Raw genomic sequence first — 22,501 nt, forward strand, 5'->3', positions numbered from 1 at the left:
ATTTTATCGCTGGCTATTTTTCATATCAATCTAATGAATATTTAGTCATTCACCTATAGGATATTACTTAGATTTGATCAAATTAGATGACAGTGGCTTTTTCAGCTTTTCTTCTAACTCCTATTGTTTAGGCTTATCGCTGTATTTCGAAGACGGTGGAAGAAAGTGTGACTAATGTCTAAATCAGTTTTCCCTGTATGGCCATGTTCTGATGAGGTCACCGGGGTTCGCTTTGTCACGGCAGCCTTTCTTCATGCTCATAACTTCTGTCTGGATCAGTCTCCATCACTTAAGGCCCTCAATGCTTGTCAGGAACAATATCGGGGTTGGTTTTTGATTCTCTTAATTAGAGTATTGTACGTATGAGGTAAAAAAAAAAAAGTCAAACTCATTGCTCAATGTGTATTCATGCAGAGGACTATTTATACCTGATGAATACATTAAATAACACAAAAGAGTTATTCAGAGCTAATAATTTCAAAATCTAACTTGTAATTAAAAAAAAATAATGTTCTTCCTTTATTTAACCCTGTGTTACATTGTGGGGAATCAATTATTTAAAATAATATCAAAGTGTTGCTGCTTACCTTGCGTATCTTAATCTGGTGTACAAAAAATGTAAGATTCAGATTTTGTTCTGGAAAGAAGCAGAATCAGAACTGAAACACCCTTGACAATTATTTGTTAATTAATTAAGCATCCAAATGAATTGATCTGCTATGTTTATAATAAGATCTCACTCTGTAAATTTGAGAAAAATCTAATATTTCTTTAAATAATTTCAGCAAAAAAAAAGAAAGGAAAAAATAGATATATATCCCAAATGAAATAATACTTGTTTTGATTTAAGGTTTTGTGTGGCACCAATGGCCTTATTTATTCTTAGTAGCTGGACATGAAGAAGGGCAGAGAGAGAGAAGGAGAAGACATGCGGTAAACGACCCAGAGCCCCGAAGAGCACATAACCTCTGTATATGGTGCACTTGCACTACCACTGCACTATGGTGACCATAGTTATTATTTTTAACAAAAATAATAATACCTCCAAACATTCCTACAAAATAAATGTAACATAAGCATTATTTAAATGTATTCTATAATTTGTTAATTGTCATAGTCAGTCATACCAGGGAGAATAAATAAATAAATAAATATATATAAATAAAAAAAAAAAAATTCCCCTCTCACCCTCCGTGGGTGGTCTCTCTCTTTCATCCTCTGAGCTCGGGTCCTCTACCAGAGGCCTGGGAGCTTGAGGGTTCTGCGCAGTATCTTGGCTGTGCCTAGAACTGCTCATTTCTGGACTGAGATGTCTGATGTTGTTCCTGGGATCTGTTTGAGCCACTGCTCCAGTTTGGGGGTGACTGCCCCGAGGGCCCCGATGACCACAGGCACCACTGTGGTCTTCACCTTCCAGGCCTTCTCCAGTTCCTCTCTGAGGCCCTGGTATTTCTCCAGTTTCTCATGCTCCTTTTTCCTGATGTTGTGGTCACTTGGTATTGCTACATCTCTCTCACCCCTCTCTCTCTCTCTCTCTCCAAATGGGCGAGATATATATATATATATATATATATATATATATATATATATATATATATATATATATATATATATATATATATATATATATATATATATATTTTTTTTGTCCCATCATCACATATGCAAACAATATGAAGTTTGTTTAACATCTTAATACTTTAATGGAACAAAGTGAGCTGAATTCATTTGTCTTAATATGAGGTGCCAACTGCAAATTTAGCTCTGTCACATCCATAGACTTTGTTCCAAACAGTCAGAGTCAGAGATGATTTTAAATTGTGCAGCATGACTGCTACAGCAATCAACATATGATTCTCCTCCTTTTGCTTATCAGAATTTTACCAAATTGAATTGTGACATACTCAAGTCCTGTACAACTTTTGATATTGCACATTGTGTGAATAGAGTAGGATTGAACTTTTCAACAAGAAAAAACTTCAGATGGGTTTGTTGTGAAACAAAGGGCGAACATTGTAAAAATAACTCATGCCTGCTGTGAAATATGTTGGGGGATCTGTGATGCCGCGGGTCTGTTTCATAATCTGGGCATAAATGGATTCCCAGACACAAAATCACCCTTCTTCAATCCCATGGGCATCTTAGCATCGTAACATTTTAGCATCCCATTCATTAAAAATTGTAAAGAGTGCTGAAGACAAATGTGATCCAAGATCTTGAACTATGTGGACTATCAAGAGATGCTGCTTTATCTGATAATCCAACCCAACAATATTTCATGATGAATAAAGGCTGATAACCAACTAAGTGGTGATAACTCCATTGTAATTTAACTCTCATGAAAAAAACAACAACAAAGAAACAAAAATTACTATTTTATATTGACAAGTTAAGCACCAAAATGCACAAGGATATGCCTCATCTGAAAAATGTTAAGGGTTTTAATAGAACTGAACATTTATGGACCCACTCCGTTTTGCACCATTTTGCAATTCTAAAATCAAACTGATGTAAATGTGTGATAAGAATTCCTATATCCTCCCTATCTCCTTAAAATGTGATCATATCAACAAACGTTTCTACTTCAAGATAGGTCAGTGCACCACTGCTGTGGCATTAAAGGCATTTGATGTGGTCAGCAAAATGTGACATTTTACTCCCCAATATTTGACAGCAAAAATGTTTAAGCATACATCAACAAAAAAAAGCTTGAAGGGTGTGCCATACTTTGCACATGAATCAGAACTGGAGCAGAGATAGTCATTTATTGCTCTCTCTGCAGTCCATCCTTCTGAGAGGGAATTGGTTATCACAGACTCACAAGAAGCCTTTATGGGATATTGTTTCAGAGAGAGGCTTACAAGAAGCAGTATTGTGTTTGACACACCAGAGAAAGCAGAAAGTGGCACATGAATCACAGGAATTGGGCCACGTATGGAGAATATTACTTCCACATTTCTTTATTTATTAATGTTTAACAGACCAACACTCATTGGTTGAACACTTCTTCATGAGCTTTCGAACTAAAAGTAAAGTGTAAATGTGAACGAGGGTTGCTGTCTGCAACATAAACCCTATAAAAACCCTGCCTGATTACCCTGCCTGTTTAACTCAGATCGTCACAGAGTCTCTGGAGCCGAGTGAGGTTCCCCTCTGCTTCACCATTATCCTGGTCTCCAACAAATGCACCATCACCGGTTAGATAATTACAAGGCTGTTCTGGTGTCTGTGATCATGGAATCTTTTGTGATAATGGTGTTGGAGCGTCTGAGGGACATCCCAGACCCCCTGCTGGACTCCCTGCAGTTCACCTGCACTTCATTTCGCCCCACCTCAACCACCCAGAATTATATGGGACTTCAACTCTTAACGTCCCGGATCCACTATTGTTCAATCTGACGTTTCTTCAGAAAACATCTGGGTTGTCCGTGTGAGTAGCTGCAAATTTCAGTCAAGCTTGACATTGTTGATTTCAGAGGAAGAGCTTCTTTTTTGGTTGGCAACCCTTAAGATGATATTAAACTCACTTTAGTTTGTAAAGTGACTCTGGTGCTCCAGCAGTTTCCAATTCATGGCTCCTAAAAATGGTCCTGCAGACTGATGCGACAGCTTTACTTGACATTTTGTTAGTTTTGTGGCTTGTTCACTCTGTGTTCTGACCATAAAATATTTGTATGTCAGTTTTCTGGTTGTCCCTGGGGATTACTTGAGATTGATATTCACACTTCAAGACTAAAATAGACGTATGAGACCATTGATATTTGGTCATTTCAAAAAAATCATAAATAAACTGCAAAAAAGCTGCAATACTTAGGAGTAAAACTTGTGTGATCTATGTCCACACAAAAAGAGCAATAGGATGTCACTTAGTTGTTTTGCTCTTGCTAATTTTTGGAATTAAATCAGCTAAACCTGCTTTTTCATACCACCAATAATGAATTGTTTATTTGATTTTACAATTGTTGGCAATGCATTTTTGGAGACATATTAAGTCAAAAACAGGAATAAATGCAACATGCTTTGAATGCAGAGATTGTATGATGAAAATAGACAAGACAAGAATTTAATTTTGAAAGATCTACTCCTCAGTTATAGTAACAGTATCTAGTTGCAAGGCACAAACCACCAACTTATTTTCAGTCGGTGGGGGAGGGGATGTTTTCAGCAAGTGATAGTGCTAGCTGAACGGATTTGAGTCAGCAAAACCACATAGTATGGCTTTTTTGATGAAGTGTGGTGAAATGTACGTTTCGATGTAAATAAATTACCAATTTCCTGTAAATCAGTTTGGAATCTTTTTGTAGATTTGCCTTATGCACATAAAGCAAATTGTCCACACAAAAAGAGCTATAGGATGTCGCTTAGTTGTTTTGCTCTAGCTAATTTTTGGAATTAATTAGCAAGAGCAAAGGGACTTCAAGGATCATATGGGACTTCAAGGATCATATGTCTTATGCATATAAGGCAAATTCCCTTTGTTTCAACCTGTAATATTTCTTTGTTTGAAAAACAGTACTTTTACATATATTTGTTAGGAAGTATACATTCATTGTTGACTTTCTTCCTCAAAGTGTTGAATACGAAAATGTCTGATACAGGCAAGTCCTTTTTATAAATTAAAATATTATTTTAAGTATTTTTGATTATTCTTTTTTTGTTAATAAAATGTCATATTTTGACATGAAAATAATATTGGCTACTGTTTTTTTGTTAGTGCTGAAAATAGCCCAAGCTTTTGATTTGAATGTATTCAAAGCACACACTCTTTACAAAAATCAGGCATAACATCCTGATCACTTGCCACACAAAGGTTTGATCCTGCTTTGGCTGAGGTTCTGACTTCAGACTGCTAAATGGATCGTGTGGTGTGGTGTCCAGCACAAAAATGTTAGTAATAGGTCCTACCAAAAGTGGGAATCACTTATTTAAATCTAAGGATCAGACTTGTTTAAAAAAACAAACTCATATTTCTCTGATGATCTGCTGATCATAGCAGATCATCAGAGAAATATAAGAGTTTTTCCCATCATAATGGGATCATCCATTATGATGCTCAAATGGTCATATTGTGTTGAATAAAGGGGTATTTCATTTATTTATTTTTATTTAATTTAACAGTTACCCTATTCAAATGTATGTATCTTCTGGACAAATATCAAGACTTTGTTTAATTTTAAAAGCTAGAAGCTACACTAAATTATTGAACTAAATGTTCTGATCTGAATAGTAAAAGAGCCGCTTTTATGCATCCACATTAGAGGAATCCAGTCTGTGAACGTTACCTAAACTTCGCGCATGCGCAATGTCCTATATTTTCTAGCCCGAGAAGCTACAAGCCAGCTAGACAACTGTAAGCTAGCACAGATAAATTGGACAAAGAAAACCTTGTGAAGAGACTGAATGAAAAAGAGTCCAAAGTGCCGCACGGTGGAAGGAGCGATTAAAACACAAAGCTATATGTTTTATTCGATATATATGGGAGTATAAAATTAAAAGGTACGTCATTACGACGTCTTTTTAAACTTTTTGTAAGCAGACAGGAGGGAGAAGGATTAGCCTTTCGCTAGCTGCTAGTTAGCCGATGTTGTTTTTACTTCCAGTAACAGAGCGTGAGGATTTACATTAGCTTCTGGTTAGCATCCTGTCATTGGGTTCAGTGTAGGGCCTTTGTTTTCACCGGCTACTGCGGAGTCCAAACATCATCTTCCTGATTTAACTTGACGCATCCCTGATTTGATTGTGTTACAAGCGAGGAGTAACATAGCAAAGTGAAGCTTACAGATGGTTCGTGAGCAGATAAATTCGCTACATTTGCACTGTGAAGGCTAAAGTGAAGTTAATCTTGCTAGTGGAAACATTAGCTTGGGTTAGCCAAATATGTACCGTTTATTACATCATGTTTTCTCTCTGTCTAGTTATGAATATCGTTTTTGAACAACTCTTAAGCAGGGTTAAATGTGTAATAACTGAACAGTGAAGCCATGTAGATGACGATCGGAAATGACTGTTCTAACTGAAACCCGTGTTCGCTAACAGTTCTCTTTTCATCTTTTGTCGCACTCGTTTTACATCCTGAATATCGAGAATTGTGAGCTTTGTTCCGCAACTTTAGTAACAGCAGTTGAAGATAATGCAACGATGCTAGAAAAAATGTTTGTCCGCTTTGCATCCTCTGTTGCATTTTTGGCGTTATTGCAAAACTCTAGCTAACGTGTTAGCCAAACAGTAGTTTCTGGTGAATTCTTGAGTTCATCAAATTGATTTCACAAAAGCTTTTTTCTTTTTCAAAACTATGTTTACCATAAGATGAAATATTCCAGTTTATTTCAATTCTCTATAACTCGTAGTGTAGAACAGATTTTCCTGTTGTGAGCCTATGTCCAGATTTAATATTGTTGCAGTAATTCTGAACTTAACGTTCAACTTAATGGGGGGAATACATTTTAATGGTGTAAGTTTTTAGTTCGTTTTGATCTTGGTGGCTTTTTTCATAGATAATGCTATGATTTGTTGACAGTCTAGTTTTTTTTATACAGCATTAATTTGATAATTTGCTTGCCCTAATCTATATTTGTTTATTTCTTACAGGAAGATGGGACAATGAAGGACTCTATAAATACATAGAGGGAAAAACTCCATATTTTACATCTTTCAAGAATTCAAAAGGTGATGCAAACGTTTTTCATTCATTCCTTATGTTGCATGACTCAGATTTTGTAGGTAAGCTAAGAGTGAGAGGGGTACAGGTACTGCAACATACTCGAAACAGATTTTGAGTAGCAAGCCTATGCATGCTAATACATGTGTTCTCAGTATGAGATCTCATTACTGTTTGGCAAATCCTATTTCAAATGTTCTGCTTTGCTTGGTATTGCATATATTCTTGCATTTAAAAATGCATATATGTAGATTTATTTAATCAGTAAATGTAAACTTAAACATGAAATCTATAATCACTAAAGGAGCTCCTCAAGTTAAACACTAGGCATAAAGGTATCATGCTGAGATTTCCACATGATAACTTTGAGTAAAAATACCACAATATTTCACATAATCCCTAACACAGAAATGTGCAACATGAATAAATTATTTAAATTTAAAACACAAAAGTGATAAATATTTGGACTGGACTTGTGCAAAAATAATGAAAAATATTGATAAATTTATTTATATATATATATATATATATATATATATATATATATATATATATATATATATATATATATATATATATATATATATATATAATATATATATATATATATATATAAATATATATATATATATATATATAAATATATATATATATATATATATATAAATATATATATATATATATATATATATATATATATATATATATATATATATATAAGGGATCATTTATATAAACTGACTTTGATACATACACTGAAGCAAAGAAACAGAATGACGACCTGCTAAATTTCTTAATAGTTCCAAAGTACTCATTGAGTATAAAATGTATTTTAAGTTTGCTGAATAATTAGCTGAGCTTTCTGCTCTGGTAGCTTCTTGTAAGCATGGGAAATGTGAAGTACCATTCTTTAAGTTTTTGGATTAGCAGCACACGGTAGCAGATGAGGGAGGGTTATTTCCGATGTACAGCTGCAGAAAACTCCAGGACTTTCTCTCCAGGTCGCGTCTCATTACAGTGACTTTGATATAGAAATTGCATGGTGTACAATTTGTAGTTTTGAAGCCGTTAATTTTTAAAGCCTTGCTGTAGCTTATTAGCAGTGACTGGACAATGACTTTTATGATGTAAACATTAGACTATATAGTCAATAAGTTATCACAGCAAGCATCATAAACATAAATGGCAGTGATTAGTAAAACATTGACAGTCAGATGTTTCAGAAACTCATATCAGTGAAATGGGGCTTAAAATTCATGTGATTTTGGAGGTAATTTGAAGAGTTGGGTGTGGCATATTTAAGCTGAACTAAGTGGAATTTCATTTTCAGTTTTCATGTGGAAAGAGCTGTTAAATCTTAATTAGAGCAGCAGCAGTTCACACACAGAACAGAGACTAATTTCTTGTTTCTTCATGGTCATTGATGTCCTGACGTTGGAATAATGCTAAGTGTTGATAATAACTAAACACTTTAACTTAGTGTCTATAAGTGACAAAAACAGAATTACTATGTGTTTGATTTACTATAATTTAGAAATTTGGATTTATTATAAAATACAATTGATATAATTGCAGCAATTTGTTCTAGAGTAGGGTAGGAATGTCCTTTATGTCTCAGTGTGCAAATTCTGATGTGCCAGCAATAAGGTAAAAACTAACTGAAACATTCATGTAAAAGAAAATTAAGAAAAAAAAAACTGTCAGGGTAAATTTACAATATAAAAAAATATTGTACAGTTCAATGTATTTTATTTATATGGTCATTTCCATTGGGGTTTCCATTGGTATTACAGAACCAGCAAGTTTTGCAGTAACTAATTCAAGTAATACAGGAAAATAATTGATTTTAATGAATTAACTATAACTAAATTAATTAATTCACTTTTGATAAACACAGGAACAATAAACATTGTCATGATGCCATTGTCACACTACATATTATAAGTCTGTACAGTAAATAAAGGAAAAATGTTTCAGTTATCAAGAGATGCTAGAATCTGAAACATGTCTATTGAGTGTTGAATTGTGAAATGAATTGTTTCCAACTCCAAAGATATTTTTTTCAAATAGCGACGAACGTAGAAATGGAGGCAGTATTTTGTCTTTCAACAACCAAAATATCTGTGGCGTTGTTTTTACAGAAGATGGATCTTGTCTGGGTTTTGTTTACGTTTTAAGCAGAATAACTTTCCAATCAAATGTAACTTGTTAAATACTTTTAATTCCAGTAAGTGGGTATTTTGCCAGGCATTTTCCACTAATATTAGAAAATGTTGAGATCATAGCTGGTGGTAATTTTTCCAGAAATAACACTGTGTTTTCTTTTTTCTTGAAACTGTCAGAGCTTTAAGGACGTCAGTGAGTGGTACATCCGAGCCAGTGATGTCACGGGTTCCCACCCCTCCTCCTCCTGGGGAGATGTCAAGTGGACCTGTGGCAGAGAGCTGGTGTTACACACAGGTACAGAAATAAATTCATTTACTAAATTATCTCTTTTGGGCATTATATTGATGAGAAATTATTTAGTCCTGTTTTGAAACGCATACATTTAGATTTAATAGGGCAGCTTGTATTGTTGGCATGAAATTAGCTCATAATATAGGACACCCTGAATGCTCTATGGATATTTATCTTTAACTGTACTTTACGTTGATGAGAAATCGTATAAAATTCATTTCGTTATATTGCAGAAGGTAGGGGACAAACCAACATACTAAACTTTATTTTAAAAAGGCATCTTATCCCAAGTTCTGTAAAATGCCCTCATGCTTCCAGTTCTGGCTCTATTCCATGTTTTTAATTGACTTGGGAAATGACTATAATTGTTTTTTGTTGTTGTTGTTTTTTGATTTAATTGGAAAGCCACTACAGAATACTTTTTTTCAATTCAATTTAAACCTACTAAAATTAAAGAAACAGTTCTGTGCCCATGTACATTGGGGTCGACTGATTAATGACATTTGACAGATTAATGCCCCTGGTCAAACTATAATAGTTTTGAGCATGCAAGTACTATTTAATGGAGTCATATGACCATATTTCTTATAATCCTTAAATGTAATTTAAGAATTACTGGTAATCATCAGTTGTTAAAGAGAGCACAAAAAGTTTTGTCTGCGTCTGGAGGCAGATGGATCTGTTTTGTATCAAAAGCAACAAAAATAGCAAAGGGGCAGAATGACCAGCACCCATTGACGTCTCCTTCAAATTTAAAAACACTATTTTATGATTTAAAAAAAAAAAGAAATGCGACTTACCAGTGCTGACTTGCATTTCAACCCTGTTACCAGCATTTCTACATGGTAACAAATTGACCTCAAAAGGTCTATTTTATGAAGTGTCCAAAAAAACTTACCAATTATTTTACCACATTAAAATGATTGGTAATGAATGTAAAGGTGGCTGTTAATAAATGTAGCTGGAAATGGTTGTTACTTTCTAATACAGCGCAGCGTCCAATATGAATGATGTGACTCTTGATATTATCAAACGGTAATATGGAAGCATATGTTATTAAACCTTTGATTGAGCTTCAGATCAGTGTTGGAGCTCTGCTTTTATAGTTTTCCTTTGAATGAATATGCAATGACTTTAGTTTTCATAAACAAGCTAGTCACAGTTCGCCCCTTAGATCAGCCGCTCTTTGTTCAAGTAGAGTTGTTGTTTCTGTCATACTGACTCGCAGGTGTGTGTCCTGTGTTTTGGCTGTGAAAATGGAAAGAACCGGTACTAAGCATGGGCTTGAAACTTGTATTAAAGCCTGAGTGGTGATAACATTGCTGCAGTTTGTAAGGATGTGTTATGGACTTTAATGTGAGGATTATTTCAAGTGTTAGTGAATTTCTAAATTCTGGTATTGTTTCAGTCTTTAAAATCTATCATCTCAACTCTATATTGTCAACCTTAAACTACACGAAGGGTTGCTGTAAAAATGCTGTTTGTCATTTGACATAAAACTTCTTTATAACTGGGATCGAATTGGAGTTCGTGTTATTGACTTTGAGCCTGTTTTGGATTGATTGGACAATATATTTTTGAATTGAAACTGGATCTGTCAGTAAAATAAAGCAATTATTTGAATTGATTAACTTCCAATCCATAATATTTGTTAAAATCAAGTAATTTTTAAATAATAAAAAAACCTAAACTGTTTGATTTTTATTGGTTTTCAGGTCAAAGTAGTGAAGTTTTCCTACATGTGGACCATAAACAACTTTAGTTTTTGCAGAGAAGAAATGGGAGAGGTGTTGAAGAGCTCAACCTTCTCTTCTGGCCCTAATGACAAAATGAAATGGTTAGTATGAAAGTATTTCACTCTAAATTTCAGTCCAAGGTTTCTGTGGCCATAAAAAACGTTATTGCACACATATATTCATGCTAATTTTCATTATTTTGTTGTGTGCCAGGTGTCTGAGAGTTAATCCAAAGGGACTTGATGATGAAAGCAAAGATTATCTATCACTGTATTTACTTCTTGTTAGTTGTCCAAAAAGTGAAGTCAGAGCAAAGTTTAAGTTTTCTTTGTTGAATGCTAAAAGAGAGGAAACAAAAGCAATGGGTGAGTAGTAACAATTACAGATATTTTCATACAAACTTTACATTTATTTTTGTTGTTTTTTATTAAGCTGCAGGTTTGAAGAATGTTGTAAAACTTGACATTATGTTTCTGTTTATAGAGAGCCAAAGAGCGTATAGGTTTGTCCAAGGCAAAGACTGGGGCTTCAAAAAATTTATAAGGAGAGATTTCCTCCTTGATGAAGCTAATGGTCTCTTACCTGATGACAAGCTCACACTTTTCTGTGAGGTAAATGTGATTCTATTTGCTTTTTTTTAATAAATGGTATATTAAGTTGTTTTGCTGTTGTGACTTTAAATCCATTAAAACAAAGCCGCATGTCAATAATTACTAAATGTGATTGAACTATTTCCTTGTTCTGTTTTATCTTTACAAATAATTAAGTGGATTTGCTCTTGTTTTTTTTTTTCTGGTTAAAATTTCTTCAGAGTGTTGTGAAGACACAAAAAAGTGTGTGTTGATTTTTCCATCCAGTGCCTCGCCTTTTTAATGGAAAGAGTAGCAGAATTATGTCATGGCTGGTTTACTTCTGAGAGATGCTGAATTATGGCTCACAGTTTAAATTTGCATTGAATGACATTTTACTTCTACAGAGCTAAATGTTTCTCACATCTTACATTTAAATTGATGCTTGTTTTCAAAATAATTAAATTCAGAATGTCAAGAAGAGTGAGTATGTTGGAAAATGTTCTTTCGAGGGACAAGCTAAATGAGGTGTCAGTGCGCTTTGATGTCAGTGCAGCTGCTTTAATGCTGCCATGATAGGTGAAAAACCGCAACTTTCTATAAAGAGAGTAAGACTTGTCATAAATTATATGTACACTGCTTTGCAAAGGTATCCCTGCGTTTCAAACCTTTTCACTTTTTGTCATGTTACAACCACAAACTGGAATATCTTTTCAACTGATAGACCACTACAGAGTCTGTGGAATAAAATCTAAAAGGTGCGGCATGCTTTTTATTACTCAGCCTCTTTGACTGAGATAAAGTCCCGTTTGGCACAATTCCTGTATTATCAAAAATACACACATACTATATTACGTTACAGTTAATTATGTGTTTGACATAATATCACACGTATTGTGCCATATTGTCTTCAATGTTGTTTTTTGTTTTTGTTTAATTTCTAAAAATTGTTTTGGTGATGTCTGGACCACTGTAAGCGTAAAGGCACCATAGCTGCAGCTAGATGTGGATCCTAAATAAACTAAGTACATAGTGGGAGAACATCCTTTGATCAGATGAGACCAAGATCTAACTTTTTGGCTTATATTCAAAATGCTATGTGTTTACCTGGAAACCTGTTACCACGGTTACACATCATGGTGACGGCACAACACTGTGTGGGGATCTGCTTCCTCCACAGAAACAAAGAAGAAAAACTTTTAGACGCATCTAGTCCAGCACGCCTGAATCAAATGGCTCAGCTGCCTTCTCATCATGTGGCTAAATATTTTAGAGTTCTTTTGACGATTGATTATTTAAATCTGATGTGTTTAAGCATTTTATGTGATCCTCCTAAGAAGTGCAGAGCACTGGCCCTTGAGAATTGCAGTTTAATACTTGTGGTTTAGATGAAAACATAGTCATATTGTTTTACAACAAACTGTATCAGCAAAGTTAAATAAAAAAGCTTATCATAGTGTAGATTTTTATTGGTAAGAAGTTTTGAAAACCATGTATCTTATTTCTTCCACTTGACAATTATGCATAACTTTGTGTTGGATTATTATGTAAAGTACAAAGAAAAATTCTGGAGTTTGTGGTTGTAAATGTAGAAAATGTGAATAAGTAAAAGGCACATAAGTACATTTGTACAGCCTTGTAAGAAGTTGACTAATTTTTTGTTCTAAGATGCTCTGTTTCTTAATCTACTGCTGAGTTTGGTCTTTTGTTCTTTGGTTTCAAAGAAGTAATTGAAATATAAATAAATATCCAAATGCTTCACATTGCTGCTTCTTCTATTATGCGTGTACAGGTAAGTGTCGTCCAGGACTCTGTCAACATTTCGGGTCAGTCTAACATGAACATGCTGAAAGTACCAGAATGTCAGCTGTCTGATGACCTTGGGAACCTGTGGGAGTGTTCACGCTTCACAGACTGCAGCCTCTACGTGGGAGGCCAAGAGTTCAAAGCCCACAAATCCATCCTTGCAGGTAGGACATTTTCATCCCCCATCAGAACTGACACGCAACATTCAGGAGCGCAGCGTCACAAGAGGCACTTAAAAAAAAAAAAGGACATCAATGCTTCTTGTGGATGACCTCTCATAGAGAGCCATAAGCACCTGAGAGGCTAAGGAGGCTCTGTGCGCTGGACTTGATTTGTTGTGGCCCAGTTCTGCAGTGGTTGCTAATCCACAACTTCGCTCCTGCTTGGCTCTGCTTGACCCAGATGACTGGAGGATCCGGGAGATTGAGAGGCTGGCTCTCTGCACTTATCTCGATTAGACATGGTGGCTGGTGAAGTGTTCAAGGAAAAAGTGCTTACAACGTGACTATTATGGGAATTACGCTGCAGTTTTTTCTTTTTTTTTTTTTTTTTCTTTGGCGCTCTGAACGTTAAATGTAGATTTTCTCTGCTCATTGGACACGGGCCTTAATCCAGAGTGACTAACAAGTGAGCAACATCATTTGAGTTTTAGTACAGGAGGAAACTCTGGCTTGAGGTATTACCAACCGAATCTGTTCAAAGGAGAGAAGATGAGTGAAAATGTTTAAAGATGTGCAAAATAGGCATGTGATATTGTTGGAGTAAAAAGAGAAACCTTTAAGTGTACTGAAGCATTGACTAATCCTTTTTGCATGCAGGTTTATTTATTCATTTCTGTGTTTACTTTAACAGCGAGGTCTCCGGTCTTTAATGCAATGTTTGAACATGAAATGGAGGAAAGTAAAAAGGTAAGAGCACCAACTTACTTCTTCTTCTGTGTCCTCAATACACAAACTGGTTCTTGATTGCCAAAATGCTGCAGCTGTGTTAGCAATCAGGAAGCCGTTTCCCCAAATGTTCTTACATTTGGGGACAAAATCCCACCAAAAGGTATTAGCTCTACAGTGCCTCTTTTCACACTTTTTAGAGTTTTTTGTGTTTTGTCTAGTTATACCCTCAAACTTCAGTTTGTTTTGACTGAAGTGCCCCCAAAACATTTTATGTGATCCTTCAAAAGAAACGGTTCATTATTTGTGGAAGAAAAAAAAGCCCTGAAGACAGTGAAAGCGAGGCATGCACATGTTGCTAGCCCTATTTAGTCTGTTGCATTTAAATAAAACCTTGCCTGCAGAAAGCATGTTTGATGAGGATTCACTGTAAAAAAGCTATTTTAAAGTATTTCCCCATATTCTCAATTGAATTTAGCTCTTAACTTTGACTGGGCCATTTGTTTTTCTTTCAAAATGTTGTGCTCATGTTGTTTAGGTTTCTGACTCTAATAATGCTCTTCATGTGAGCCAAAAACATCTCGGTCTGGTCTTATCTGATCAGAACACTTTGTTTTATTCATTTTCTGTCTTTCTCTTCTGTCTTCAAAAAAACCATGTTGTTTTTTTTAAATATTCTTTTGAAAAAATATTTCTTTTTTTCTATTGCTTAACAAATGTGTATCAACTTTGTGTTCAGATTGTGGGAAAAAAAATTTAAGGGTGTAAAAAGTTTTGCAAAGCACTGTAATCCATGACATCATAATTTTATGTGCAGTAAACAGTGGTGGAGAAAGTGCTCAAAAAATTTACTTAAGTAAAAGTACAAATACACAGACAAAAATGTACTCAAGTAAAAGTAAACCTACCACATTAACATGTGTACTTAAGTAAAAGTAAAAAAGTACTGGCTTCTAAAAATACTTAAGTATTAAAAATAAAAGTACTTGCTGAATCGCTAATACAATATCATTAAGTGAATCGATCGTATTTAATTTTAACACATTAGCAATGTGCCATTTTAATGAACAATGCCACAGATAAAGCATGTTTTTATTGTGTTTACTCTCTGTAACATAGATTAGACTTGGATATGTGATTCTATGCATCATAATTTCAGGGATGGAAACATCTTGTCTCCTGTCCTAACATAGCATGAACTTCACTTTTTTTGCCACTAGTGGCTTTTATTTTGAAAGAAATCCAACAGAAAGGGGATGGAAAGAAGGTGGGTGAGGGAGGACATGCAACCAAGGAGCCAGTAGCAGAGTCGTAGTCAAGACCACCTACCCAAGACCAAGTCAACACCAGCACCCTGCGCTATGTGACACAAAAAAAATTAAGTTTTACCTTCAAAATTGCTTCACAAATTGATCTGAAAGATCCACATTCCCATAAAACACATGGATATTAAATACTTGGAGCTGAAATAAATGTAATCAGTAAAGATCTGTCCAGAAGAATCGGTCACTTTGGTGACAGCGTTGTCCCATATATGCGACACCTCAGTCAACACCTCTACACAATAATTCAGCGCATGAGTGACAACTTTTTTACATCGCAGATGCTACATGTGTCTCAGTCAGTACAGCTAGCTTTGCTAGCATCATGTCCACAGATCTTACCTTTCTTTAAGCTTTCCTTCCAAGTGATGCTAAAAGTTGGACGAAGTCCCCACCGTCTGTGAAAGCGAAGCGCTGCTGATTTTACATGTCGCCATATCTTATGATTTATGCAGCGCTATTATATTACTGACGATCAGACAGACATCTTCTCCCGGTCAGAGGAAACCACCGCGCATGTCTGGAGCTCCGCATGCGAGTAAAGGTGGAGGCGATGGGTGACAACAGACACTAAGTCACGTTATTGCTTAGATTTTACGGCGCCACCTTAAGACCCTGAACTTCACATTTTAACGGACAAAAAGCGCAACGCGACTTGGATGTAACGAGTAACACGACAGTTTTGTAGAAATGTAGTGAAGTAGAAAGTTCAGATACTTACTGTAAAATGTAGTGGAGTAAATGTAGAAAGTATCCATTATTAAATCTACTTAAGTAAAGTACAGATACACGAAAATTGTACTTAAGTACAGTAACAAAGTACTGGCACTTTGTTACTTCCCACCACTGACAGTAAACAAACCTTTTGTTTCATCTGCAGAATCGAGTTGACATCAGTGATGTGGATCCAGATGTCTTTAGGGAAATGATGGGCTTCATTTATACAGGGAAGGCGCCAAACTTGGAAAAAATGGCAGACAATTTGCTGGCAGCTGCTGATAAAGTAAGTACCTGTGGAAGGTTAGCTTTGTCAGCTCCATTTGTATCCGATCATTATCTTCCTTTAACTTTTTCTTAATTGGAATCCCTAGTATGGCCAATCCTCACAATTTCTAGATGGTTATCAGTTAATAATTTGAAAAACATACGGTAATTATATCTGAATGATGTATTTTTATTTTCACAAAGAACACTTGTGTAGTTTCTCAGTTACCCAGGAAGTGGGTGACTGAAAATCTAAGTGCTTAAGTGGAAGGAAACAGGACGACTGGTTGCTTGAAAACATTTCGCCTCTTATTCTAAAGACGTCTTTATGTCAGGATTCTACTTTAAACAAAGTAGCTAGTTTAAATAAATCTTTATTAATAAAACAGTACATTTTGCATTATATAGTCCTGAGCATAATTATGAACTCTCATATGCTCCACTAGAAATGTAAAATAGGTTAGAATATCCCATTGGATTTACTGACGACTGCTGAGATTATTACTCTAATGCAATGGGTCAACACCTACAATATATGGATTTGACCCTGGAATGCATATTACACATTTGCGCATCCCTGCAGAAGATCCTAAAAATAAATTCTTATATATTTTTATAGCAGCATAATATAACAATAAAAAAGTATTTATTTCATGTGGAAAATATTCACATCTCAGACTGCCATTCCAGCTGTCCAGTAAGATGATGCATAGTCTTGTCCTGTTAAATGTTTACATGGTTGTGTTCAGGAGCATTCAGAAAAAGGGATTTTTGGAAAAAGTGCCCTAGGGAAGTTATTCATAGCCCATGCCAGGAAAACACCAAGCTCTTAGACTACTGATGAATTTATTAAAAGTTAGTTTAAATTTTAGAAATGAATCCGTTATAAAGACTTCAAATTAAAGGTCAAATTTTTCTAAAACTTTCAATTAGAAATGATTCCACTACAGTTAGGAATTTTTATAATTCCACCAGGAGTTGTCAGAAAGTGTGGCAGGCCATGTAAAAAGCAAGTTGACAAGAAAGTCATCCTTTTAGTATATCAAATTGTAATTTTTGTGTTATAGCAAATTCTTAGATTCAATTTAACGTGATATTTGTAAAATCAAAAATGTTTGTCAGTTTCTGAAACTGTTTGCTGTCCTGTGAACACAGAGGAAGGGTTGTGTAACTCCCTTGAGCAGCATCTGAAAGTCACTGCCTCACATCTAGTTGGAAAAACATTAGTCTCTCAGAAACTAATACAGCAATGCTAAGTTTTTAAACAAAAACTAATTCTACAGTTAGAAAATAAAGCAACTTGACAACTCTGTAGTCATGTTTAGTTGTCTTCCCATGTTGAATTAGTTCAAATGGATGATTTTATTCTGAAATTTAGCATGTTTCCTGTTGAAAATAAGGCAAAATACATCATGTGTACTATCCCCCTTTAAATATTGCACACTCCTGATCATTTTGAGCAGGAGGCATTCTTTCTATCTTCTGCCTTCTGCTCAAAGCATTGCATTATTAAATGTTATTGACATGTTTTTGTAGCACAGGCACCTCTTGTGTCATATTAAATGTTATTGTAATGATTTGTTGCTGCCTGATTAGTTTTGATGATGCTGCGTTTTTGTGGACACGCCTCTTTGAGCGCTCTGGGAGTCGGCACCTCTTCTTTCATCTCTGTCAGTTTCATTGTAACAGAGACAGGAAACGCAGGGGAAATGCGGCACATTTGTGAGACACATTACACATGTAACAACAACATGTGGAGCCTACTGGCAGAATACAACCGGTGGTTGTAAGCACACGGGATACAGGCAACATGTGATTTAGCTGTATCTGTCATATGATGGAAAGGTGTGTTCCTGGAGACAATAAAAAGGTTTTAGACTTGTTTGCATTTATATTATAACTGCAGCTGATGAAAAGGCAGAACCAGTCATTTCATTAATAAAAGATTCATTTTTTTTTTTTACTAATATTAGAAGTATAATCAAGCTTTTTGTAATGATCGTAGGTGCACTACGCACATTTTAACCTGAAAACAGATTTGCGGACAGTCTCAAATAATAAAATCCCCAAACCAACTGAATGTATTTCCTAACCTTTCGATCACGGCTGTATCCTGTTTCCCCCCTTTGCCCCCTCTCCAGTATGCTCTGGAGCGTTTAAAGGTCATGTGTGAGGAGGCCTTGTGCAACAGCCTTTCAGTGGAGAATGTGGCCGACACCCTCATCTTGGCTGACTTGCACAGTGCCGAGCAACTCAAAGCACAAGCCATAGATTTTATCAACAGGCAAGTATTGCAAAAAAAAAAAAAAAAAAAGGCAAAGTGATAAATTCCTGCTGCCATTTCTGTTTACCAGCCTTGAATGCTTACCTTTTTATCTCCTTGCCATAGGTGCAGTGTCCTGAGACAGCTGGGCTGTAAAGATGGAAAGAACTGGAATAGCAAGTATGTAATTAGCTGATATATGTGACACAAGATTAATAACACGCTCTTATCTCTTCCCCCTACCAGATGCATTAGAATTCATTGTTTTAGCTTAGGCAGACAGAGTGCTGTTTGCCTTTTCAGTTTGAAGCCCCTTATCTTTGGATCCAAGTTATTAATAGACTCATACTTGGATAAACCCCGCAAAAAGGAATATTTGTTTTATTTTTTAAAGAAAGGAAGCAAGTTTTTCTTTTCGATGATGTAGTGCAGTGTTTCAGGACACCTTGAAATGAAGAACTTTATTTTGGTTGTTTTATGCATGCAGTGGTGGGTCCTGGATAGAGCAGAATTTTATGGCTCTTTTTTCTTTTGCTGGTTCTTGTAAAGCTTTGAGGTGCTGAGGTGACACCCCACCGATCGATAAATCAGTCTTTATAAAGAGGATTTTACTTTCTTGAAATAATGATGACATTTAAGGTGTATTTGGCACTTTTAAACTGCCTTACCAGTTAGCGGAGCTAGCATTAATGACAGCTGGATGGATTCACAAGAGAATTTAGAGCACTTAACTGAAATTTAGAAAAGGCTGCCAGCATTTCTAAATACATTTCAAAACACAGATCTCAAAACACTCAAAGCAGTTTTTACCACACTTAGTTCAGAATTCACATCATCCGCCTCAAGTGTCCTTTAACACTTTTCACAGTTTGATAAAATGGTTTTCTTTCAAAAGAACCTTCCTTTGATTTAATTTCCAAACACTTAAGTGATAATGAAAGTAGACACCTTTTAAGTTTTCTTCTCTCAATAGCGACATTCACACAAAAGATTAGTGTTGCTATGACGATGTGTTAGCATTATTTTAGGGTGTGTTTGCTAATCAATCACTGATCACGGCCAGGCTGAAACCGTCTATTCTTTTATTATTTTTTTTTGATGCGTCTCTTAGAATTAATTTTCTGTTTATCTTTGTGACGAAAAGCACTTCTGGTCCTTTTCTGGATGAAGATGCAGCTGCTGAGTCAGCGCTCTCCTGCATTACAATCTCATTTATGTTTATTGCTTTTTAATGTGCCGATCATGGCGTCTTGGTGTTAACTTCACTTTGCCTGTGCTTACAGTCACGCCACAGATATAATGGAGACCGCAGGCTGGAAGTCAATGATCCAGTCCCATCCTCACTTGGTAGCCGAAGCCTTCCGTGCCCTGGCTTCCGCACAGTGCCCACCCTTTGGTCTTCCGAGGAAGCGCCTAAAACAGTCCTGACTGCCCGACTTTGCTCCTGGACTATAAAGAAGGGTGTGAAGCATGGAGGTTTTTACAAAGAAAAGGACTAGTGAGTGTGCCACTCTTTTATTTCCACCAAAACTGAACACACTTGAATAAAGAGGAGTGGAGCTTTCTGACCAGAGACATTGAGGGGGGAGGCTGGCACATGGAAGTTTGACATCTGTGGATTGAAAAACAATTGATTCAATCGGTGTTGCTTGCTTTGCTGCCCCGGCTGAACTCTGTTTAGCGCGGGCAGCAAGCCAAGTTCTCTTCTACATTTTTTTTTTTCCTGTAATTTTCAAAATGGCCTTAATATATCTGCCATTGCTCTGGAGCTGCTCAAGAGCACTTCGTCTATTTTACTCCGTGCCTGCCTTGTCACAAAGACCAGGCCTCCTCCAGGTTGCACTAGTTCCCATGTATAGTCATTTTGATATGGAGTTCTATAGGAACGTAACAAAGGTTTAACTAAATGGGAAATATTATATATTTGTAATGTTTAGCCCGTTTTGTGACTAGACATTAAAAAGCATGAACACTCAGTGCAAGGTCAGTTCTTTACACTTTTTGAAAATATGCGTATGCCCCATATTGATGGCACCATTTCTATGTAAATGACAATTGAACCATCTTTAGAAGACCAATGTACAAGAAAGTGTGTTCTATTGTGTATTTGTCAGGGGGAGGGGGGTAGTAATCTGCTATTTTGAAGGCAAGTGTCAATCCATGTAAGATGGAAAAGTGTCTGTTTGGCCCAAATCTACGAAAACATTGGACATTTATGGAAATATGTCCTCCGTCTCCCATTCAAATTACATATTCCAGATCATACATCTGTGAACTCTTACTAAAAAAAAAAAAGAAGAAAATTTGTTCCTTTTTAGTATTGCCAACTTTCAAATATATATGCTCAGTATATTGTGGTGAACTAAAAGTGGAGAGACTAATGCATGGTTGTTTTATTGTCAAAAGAAAGTGTCAAAAGTTCCAGTTTTGCTTTTAACAGCTTATTTTCTGCAATTATTCGACATCTGTGCAGAAGTACATGAATTGAGTAAAAGGTTCCTCTAACATGCTTGGATATCTGTAGGATGCTGAGCATCACTTCTACTGGTGATGTTATTCTGTGTTTCAATAGGGGGGTATTGTCATGGTTATTCAGTCCGTCTTGTATGTAGTGTGGTGTGACAGACACTTCGGAGGATTTTGTAAAGTGAGAGTAGCATCATTTTTCGATGATATTACTCGTCAATCAACGCCACGTTGAAAACTTTGGAAAAAATTATGAAGTTGTTGTCTGCAAGAATGCCTGCATTAACCCATTAAAACATTTTCCAGCAGTCTGAAGTGACTCGGCTTCATTACTTTTTTTTTTTTTCTGTGCTCAATTGAATGTTAGTCTGTTTTACCACAGATCTCAGCTTATAGAAGAAGAGTGATGATTATCTACCGTTTCTTTTTATGGTTTTGTTAATGGATGTGGATGTTATATTGCGGTGATTTTTCTTTTCTTTTTTTTTTTCTGCTGCATGTCTTTTTCAATTATAATTACAAAACCGCTTAACCGGACTAATCAAAAGGAAATGCTCAGAGACTGCACTGTTAAAGTCCCATTGTAAATGTTAACAACTCCCCCCCACCACCACCTTTAAAAAAAAAAAAAAACACATAAAAGACTTTTTCCCTCTTGTTTTATGTGAATGCGAGGCCCCAGCTCTAATTAAAGTGGATGTGCGGCCGCTCTTTCCTGCTAGAAGAGACGTCTTCATCAGCGGCTTGCTGATCCACGTCCGCCCCTCTCAGCACAGATCCTTCGAAAAGGCCTGATACCATCTCGGCTTCGGGATGCCTCTCCAACCTTTTATCTTTCTCCTTCGCTTTCCTCCACTAACTGCAGTGCTTGAAAGAGAAGCCTGCAGTTGTGCTGTCAAAATTGAAAAATTCTCCTGTCATTTCGATGGCAGCAAATATGCACTGGATGATGCCACGCCAGGAGAAACCTAAAGGGATCTTTCAGTATTTCTCAAGTGCTGAACCTACCTGCTGTTGATCATTTTTGGTGTGTATGTTTACAAATGCATCTCACTAAATTAGAATGTCACTCAAAAGTAAACTTAGTTCAGTAATTTAATCCAAGGTAAGAATTTCATGTTGATTTTAATGCTTTCTGCTTACTGCTGATGAAAACCCAAAATAAAGTTACAGTTCTATATTTCATGATGCCAATGTAGAAAATGACTTTTAATTCTAAAATGTTCACATTTGAAGCTTTCTTTTTTTTGGACCATGAATGTTCTTAGCTTTACGATCCTTTCCAGGCTTGGATTATTACAGTTGGTTATACATCTTTTTCTATCACACATTGCACATTCTTTACCAGTGACC

At 35.9% G+C, this 22,501-nt stretch overlaps 1 protein-coding gene across 2 annotated transcripts; it reads left to right on the top strand.

The window, feature by feature from the left end:
• The first annotated feature begins 5,310 nt into the window (after positions 1 to 5,310).
• Positions 5,311 to 21,456, top strand: spopla (speckle type BTB/POZ protein like a). 2 transcript variants are annotated; one of them, XM_088002115.1, is made up of 12 exons: positions 5,311 to 5,496; positions 6,589 to 6,666; positions 9,001 to 9,118; positions 10,831 to 10,952; positions 11,065 to 11,216; positions 11,335 to 11,462; positions 13,213 to 13,390; positions 14,079 to 14,134; positions 16,316 to 16,438; positions 18,561 to 18,703; positions 18,809 to 18,862; positions 19,966 to 21,456. In XM_088002115.1, the coding sequence occupies exons 3-12, from the start codon at positions 9,041 to 9,043 to the stop codon at positions 20,108 to 20,110; spliced, it is 1,179 nt and encodes a 392-aa protein (XP_087858241.1). In that variant the 5' UTR covers positions 5,311 to 5,496; positions 6,589 to 6,666; positions 9,001 to 9,040; the 3' UTR covers positions 20,111 to 21,456. The 2 variants fall into 2 exon arrangements, with proteins under 2 accessions (XP_087858241.1, XP_087858246.1); XM_088002120.1 differs by lacking the exon at positions 5,311 to 5,496 and adding an exon at positions 5,576 to 5,784.
• The last annotated feature ends 1,045 nt before the right edge of the window (positions 21,457 to 22,501 follow it).

The sequence above is a fragment of the Poecilia mexicana genome, unplaced genomic scaffold, assembly GCF_051168715.1.
Source record: "Poecilia mexicana isolate PSO_F unplaced genomic scaffold, ASM5116871v1 scaffold_2, whole genome shotgun sequence".
NCBI lineage: Eukaryota > Metazoa > Chordata > Actinopteri > Cyprinodontiformes > Poeciliidae > Poecilia > Poecilia mexicana.

Bases quoted from the DNA above. Each gene is read 5' to 3' on its own strand.
- spopla (XM_088002115.1), top strand. From the start codon at position 9,041: ATGTCACGGGTTCCCACCCCTCCTCCTCCTGGGGAGATGTCAAGTGGA. The intron at 11,217-11,334 runs GTGAGTAGTAAC...TTCTGTTTATAG, and splicing joins AGAGGAAACAAAAGCAATGG to AGAGCCAAAGAGCGTATAGG. The intron at 13,391-14,078 runs GTAGGACATTTT...TTACTTTAACAG, and splicing joins CCACAAATCCATCCTTGCAG to CGAGGTCTCCGGTCTTTAAT.